Here is a 6,567-nt window from a genome sequence, read left to right as displayed (position 1 = left end):
CTTTATATATATATATATATATATATATATATATCATTTCATTTCATCCATTTTTCTTACCGGAGCTAGGGCACGATGTTTTTCGTAAAAGAGAGTTATCATAAGCGAAATAGATTTAATGAAGGAGAGGTCAAAAAAAAAAAGTTAAGATGAGATATCATGCGTGAAGATTTGAGTCACTATAATCAAGTTAAGTTTGTAAGTTATCCAATACGATAACTAGGTTGAAGCGCAAGTTTTATCGATTTGTCATGACTCATATACCGATATTATGAAAAAAATATATTATTTTTTGCATCCTTTTTAATTGTAGCTATGAAATACACAAATTCATGAGTTTCATTTTATTAAGCAAAACATTGGGCTAGGAAAAATTTTCTAAGCCCATTAGAATGTACTAAGACAAGTAAGTTATATTGCAGAGGCCTTTATGATACTTTGGTTATTTTTCTCAGTTCCATATTTGGTATATGAGTGAAATATTTTTAATAAGATATTCATCTAATATCGGACGAACAAAATATTATATAATGATTGATATAATTGAGACTTGCTTAACAATTGAACTAATCTAAATGCTTGAATAGAAAAAAAAAAGTGTATAAATATTGTATCAAGCTTAAAGATATATTAAAATGAAACTCATACAATACAAGGCGAAAATCATTCTACGGTACACAAGATTAGAGAGGCTAAATAAAGATTAAAATTTAAAATAGACAATTAGTAGATAGTCGAGTACTGCATGTGAAAGAGGCGAGAGATTAGCCTCATCCCGTCCCCTCTTATTAGTACTAGTAGTTTTTTCTGATTCCTACTTAGTATCTGATACTCATAACGAAGCGTGATTAAATTCAAATTCAAGCTGACAAAGTTTACATTAATTGATAAGTCGCTTCCGAACATGTGCAATTTATACCGAAGGAAAATAGTAGTTACTAATCACTAAACATTCCTAACTACCTTTATTGCGATAGCCTTTTCGTGTTTCAATTTATTTGACACTCTTATTCCGAACACCTTCACATAAAAACATCATAATTTACTATAATTTTCTATAAAAATTGTTCAAAAAAGAAGCCATAGACAAGCTTGGAATCAAGTTTTTTGTTGGGTAAAAATGATACAATCTGTTTGTGTTCGAGCTTCAGCTCTGCCATTGCCACCCATTGATTCTCACAGGCAATTTCTATTTCCTCACATTGGCGTTAAATATTTTTTTTTGGGGGAAATTACTCATTTTTTATTGATACCATAATTTGCTTACTATGTGTTTGTAGAAATGCCGCAATGGCTAACAGTTTTGCAATTGATGCTCAAAATCTTAGCTATTCAGTTGTCTCAAAACAAGGAAAATTACTTCCAATTCTTAAAGATTGTTCACTACAAGTTCCTTCTGGACAATTCTGGATGCTTTTGGGACCTAATGGTTGTGGAAAATCAACCCTTTTAAAGGTATATACATCTAGGACCCTTTTTTTTTGGTTGTTAGTATAATTGATACGAAGGTGTGGAGGTCGAGGATTAGCTTAAAGGACTAGTAGTAGGTACTTTCGCGTAGTTTTTAAACCAGTAGTTTTAGTATTATTTGGGAAGATGTGATTATACATGACATGTAGAAGTTGAAGGTTATCGAGTATATGACATATGGAGATTGTGGATTACATAGATTAAGTTAGAACTTAGAAGTATAGCAAGTGGTTTAGCTTTTTCTCGCTTATCCTTCCGTACTTGTAGTCGTAGTAATTTTCCTGTAGTTTCTTGTCCTTCGATATATGTTAGTTACTTTCTATTGTCTCTTGTACTTCGATCATCACACTATTTTATTGTAGTTTTTTTTTTTTGTGTCATGCTTTTTATAGTATCTTCTTCGATATGTTTTTTCATGAGCCGAGGGTCTATTGGATAAACCTTCCCCAAACTCCACTTTTGGTATTGTATTTGGGTATTTTAGTGTATTTTTGTTATTTTATTATTTTCGTATTTCTCATTCTTAGTTTTCTAATACTGCTTGTTGTCTATTATGCTTTGATTTTTTTCTTACTACCTTGCTGTGGTTACTACTTGTGTTTCATCAATGTTGTGTTTATCTTTTTGTTGCGCCGAGGGTCTATCGGAAACTACCTATTTACCTGCACAAGGTAGGGGTAAAGTTTTCGTATATCCTACCCTCGCCAAACCCGACTTGTGGAATTACATTGGTATGTTGTTGTAGTCTGTCAGAATTAATGGGTTTTGTTCTTTTTTTGGGTGAACTTGTTTCAGATATTAGCAGGTCTATTGAGTCCAGATGATGGTTTCTTGTATGTGGAGAGGCCAAGGAGCTTTGTGTATCAGAATCCTGATCATCAGGTGTACTTACTTGACGCAATTTTCAGTTTTTTCGTTTTAAGTTGCCTTTAGGCTTTAGAGGGTAATGCTGCCTAATTATCAGTCCTCTTCGGATTTGTCGCCCTCTTTTGTGGGTTAAATTGGATGATTAAGCGAGAATGTTTGGATTCCCATATTGTGCTGATGACTTCTAACTTGTTGATGATGAATGAATTGTAAGATTAATGGCGTAAAATTCGAGATTCAAGATACTTATCACAACAACAACCACAACAACTTAACCACCTCAATTCCAATCTAGTCGGTCAGCTATATAAATCTTCACTATCCATGTCACTCTATTTAAACTCGTCTTGATCCAATCTTTGAAAAAAAAGGGATTCCTATCACACCAATTCAATAACTGAAAGTTGGGGTTTAATGGAATCACTGCGAATGGATGTAAAACACTAGGGGAACCTAAAGATGTTGCCTAATGGTCAATTAAGAGGGTGAAAACCACGGAAGATAAGTTCAAAAATGAGCATAGACCAAAAAAAAGGCCTAGGTGATCTTTTTTCCTTTGCTTAAGCCAACGAGTTACTAGGTACCTGTGATGGTGTGAAGTAACATGTACCTAGTGAAATAGTCGAGGTGCGTATAAGTTGGCTTAGATATTGACATTATCACAAAGAGAATGTAAATCATGATTGAACTACAAAAGATTGCGTGCTTCATCTTGTATAAGCTTAATTCCATATAAGAGAATCAAGTCCCCTTGATAACTATCCTACTGATGTAATTATGCTTTTGGGTTTTCTTGCTTTTGTTGAACTATATCTCAATCGAGTTTAGATTTGGAAAGATCATCACTTTTAAAGAAATTAAGCAATTTGCCATCATAAGGACTAAAATGTCATTATAGAACTTCTATTGTAGCCCTGTAAGTAGGCAGAATCTGGAAAAGTTCTTAACTTTCTACATCGTATTGCTGATTATACTGGTTTGTAACTCTGCATGTCCATTACTTTGGGTGGATGGTGCAGTTTATCCATCTTTGTAAAACCTCCAGAATATGTGGTTGCAAAGTCCTCATCATTCTAGCATTGCACTCATGAGTCATTTAGTAGCACAAGTGTCTGTCATGATTCCAAACTCTGCATTTACTGATTCGAGAATGCGAATCTATAGAGTTTTTGCTACATTGGTCCATTTATTTTTTGTATGGTAATTCTACAAGGCTTCTTATCATAGACTCACATGCTTTTGGCATGATGAGTTCACGAGGTCTCTGCAAAACAGATGTTGTGCTTGGTGCGGCTATAGCAGAGAGCCACATATGCCGTTATTTGTTATGTTAGTTTGCCTGAATCGCTGGATGGTTTTTATGAATTGAACTTTCCATGACCACATATTAAGTAAGTATTCTGCTCTGAAATGCATAGCCTTCTTTATTTATTGTGCTTACAGGTCGTGATGCCAACAGTGGAAGCTGATGTCGCTTTTGGTCTTGGTAAATTGAACTTAACACCAAATGAGATTAAGACTAGGGTGGCAAAAGCTTTGGATGCAGTTGGGATGTATGAATATTTGAAAGTATGTTCTTCAGGTATGGTTTCTTGAGTTCCTAACGTATTATACCGAACTGCTCTCATGTCCGTGCTTTTGTTTACACCAAGCAGAAACCAGTTCATACTCTAAGTGGTGGCCAAAAACAAAGGGTTGCTACGGCTGGTGCTTTGGCGGAAGCTTGCAAAGTTTTGTTACTTGATGAACTGACTACTTTTTTGGATGAAACTGATCAGGTATAATCTGATTCAACTTTTATTTCACTTCGTAGGATCCAATCTTTCACTTTGGTCCCCTAAATAATGTAGGGGTCGTCTGGCATGCCGGATAGGATAAGCAAATATATCCTACCTTCTATATGGGATAGTAATCCCACAGTTTTGGTAGAAATGTTGGGATATAAAATAATCCGGGGATTAACTAATGCCTCAAACCAAACATGGGATAAAGTTAATCCCAAATTTTATCCTGGTATTATTATCCCTATCCCACGTACCAAACCACCCTTGTATTAGTGTGCTATCCAACTGTTGAACTATCAAAGGAAAGGACCTAAGCATATTTTCTTGAACTGAAACTGCTCAAGATAATCATTCAAGTGAAATCCTATGCACAACAGATGTGGACAAACTTGAAACTTTAGTTCATGTTCAACAGAGAGAGGTAGCATAATCACAGTGTAAAATATATTAATGCTATCCATGCTGTGTTGTCAAAGGCAAGTACACTTAAGCCCTAAAGCGAGGCTCAGAATGTGTTGAGCGCTTCGCCTCACTTAATGTGCGCTTCATTGTCGTCATTAAACTAAAATAGTGTTTTTCTTTGACCGACTTGGCTACTCTGCATGACATGGTTATTCCATTTCCATATTCTATGTTCTTTCAATTCCTTTTTGCCTTTGGCTTTTGTGCTGTCCATAAGAGGAAGTAAGTTTTTCTTAGTTTACTCCATCGATGAGGAGAAGAACAACATGCTGTTTAGTATGGAAATTCTTTTATCCGGAATAGACAAATTTTACGAGTGAAATGTTTTCTGTCCTTCGACTTTTGCTAGATTGGAGTGATAAAAGCAATGAGAAACTCCATGGATACATCTCAAGGAATTACTGCATTGTGGGTAACTCATCGCTTGGAAGAACTCGAGTTTGCAGATGGTGCAGTGTACATGGAAGATGGAAGAATTGTTCGACAAGGTGATGCAACTAGTATAAGGAAATTCATTGAAGATAAACTGACATCTTATGTCAACCAAATAAACTTGTAACCACTTTTCCTCAATGAATCCTGTACGTGCTGATGCGGATCCAGAATTTGAACATTAAGCGTTCAAGTTCAAGATTTTACCACATCACATTTGATTTACAGTATCGAAATCTGTTATTTGTATCTATTTCAGTGAGCTTTTACCAGATATACAGTGATCGAGTCAAAGTTACTTGGTTCACGTGAATCTGTAAGTCATACTCTATATCCAACCATGTGTACACCAAAAGAAAGTGTATCTATAATCTTAGCTATATACACATTTAGAAGTAAAAAAAAACTCTCACACTTCTTTTGACCCGAGGGTCTATCGAAGCAATCTCTCTACCTGTCAACCTTACAATGATAGTGATAAGGTCTGAATACATCTTACCCTCCCGACACCCTAGTGGTGAGTAGTGACCATCATTCCTCATAGGTTGAATTATGGTAAAACATCAAATTAGAGATTTTGATGTAATGTACTAACTGTTTGTAAACTTTCCCATAAACTTTGTTTACTCACTTTGTGTCTATCATAGATACTGTTGTGTTGAATAATTATATCAAATAATGGTTAATCATGTTTAGAAATTTTGATTAACTGAGTTTGTCTGCTGGTGATGGCAGTGGGTAAGTAGTTTACCTCAACTTTAACTAAATCAATAAGATTTAAAATACTAAGAAGATGGTGAGAGCATACCATAAAAAACGAGTTTACGTTCTATGCACAGATTAGATAAAAACTCGCCTATTAGTGCTAGGTGAGAGGAAGTAAAGAGGAAGTGATCTATTATGACCACTTATAAGTATAGTAGAAGAAAAAGGGATAATGCACAAGTATCCCCTTAACTTATGCCCGAAATCTTCGAGACATACTTATACTATACTAATGTCCTATTACCCTCCTGGACTTATTTTATAAGTAATTTTCTACCCTTTTTCGGCCTAGGTGACACTATCTTGTGGACTCAACACTGATTGACTTTTTTTTTCAAGCTAGTGTCACGTAGGCCGAAAAGGGTTAGAAAAATTACTTATAAAATTAAATCGGGGGGTAAATAAGACATTAGTATAGTATAAGTGTGTCTCTGGGATTTCGGATATAGGTTGAGGGGTACTTGTTATTTTCCCGAAGAAAAATGACCTTTTCACTTGGTAATGTAAGTAGTTTCTATTTACATTATCTAGATATTTCGAATTTCAGAAAATGAAAAGAAAACTTGATAAAAAGTATTTTCCTTTCTAATGGTCTTATATGTCATGAATCTGAATTGATCCGTCTCTTAAAACAAATACCAAATATCGAATGTTTCTAATGGTCTTATATGACATGAATCTGAATTAATCCATCTCTTAAAACAAATACCAAATATCGAACGAAAAACTAAGCTGAAAGGTAACCACGAAAAGAAGAAAAACAAGAAAAAGGCAGCCTAGTTTATGA

At 34.7% G+C, this 6,567-nt stretch overlaps 1 protein-coding gene across 1 annotated transcript; it reads left to right on the top strand.

The window, feature by feature from the left end:
* Positions 1 to 769: 769 nt before the first annotated feature.
* On the top strand, positions 770 to 5,439 carry LOC107003299 (ABC transporter I family member 10). Its single transcript, XM_015201606.2, has 6 exons — positions 770 to 1,182; positions 1,281 to 1,455; positions 2,266 to 2,352; positions 3,781 to 3,906; positions 3,993 to 4,115; positions 4,933 to 5,439. Exons 1-6 carry the CDS (start codon positions 1,121 to 1,123, stop codon positions 5,140 to 5,142), a joined length of 783 nt encoding a protein of 260 aa, XP_015057092.1. The 5' UTR covers positions 770 to 1,120; the 3' UTR covers positions 5,143 to 5,439.
* Positions 5,440 to 6,567: the final 1,128 nt, after the last annotated feature.

This window comes from Solanum pennellii, chromosome 11 (genome assembly GCF_001406875.1).
Source record: "Solanum pennellii chromosome 11, SPENNV200".
Classification (NCBI taxonomy): domain Eukaryota; kingdom Viridiplantae; phylum Streptophyta; class Magnoliopsida; order Solanales; family Solanaceae; genus Solanum; species Solanum pennellii.
The sequence above is the reverse complement of the archived record's forward strand: the minus strand, read 5'-3'. Positions and strand labels throughout refer to the sequence as shown.

Bases quoted from the DNA above. Each gene is read 5' to 3' on its own strand.
- LOC107003299 (XM_015201606.2), top strand. From the start codon at position 1,121: ATGATACAATCTGTTTGTGTTCGAGCTTCAGCTCTGCCATTGCCACCC. The intron at 1,456-2,265 runs GTATATACATCT...AACTTGTTTCAG, and splicing joins GAAAATCAACCCTTTTAAAG to ATATTAGCAGGTCTATTGAG. The intron at 4,116-4,932 runs GTATAATCTGAT...GACTTTTGCTAG, and splicing joins TTTTGGATGAAACTGATCAG to ATTGGAGTGATAAAAGCAAT.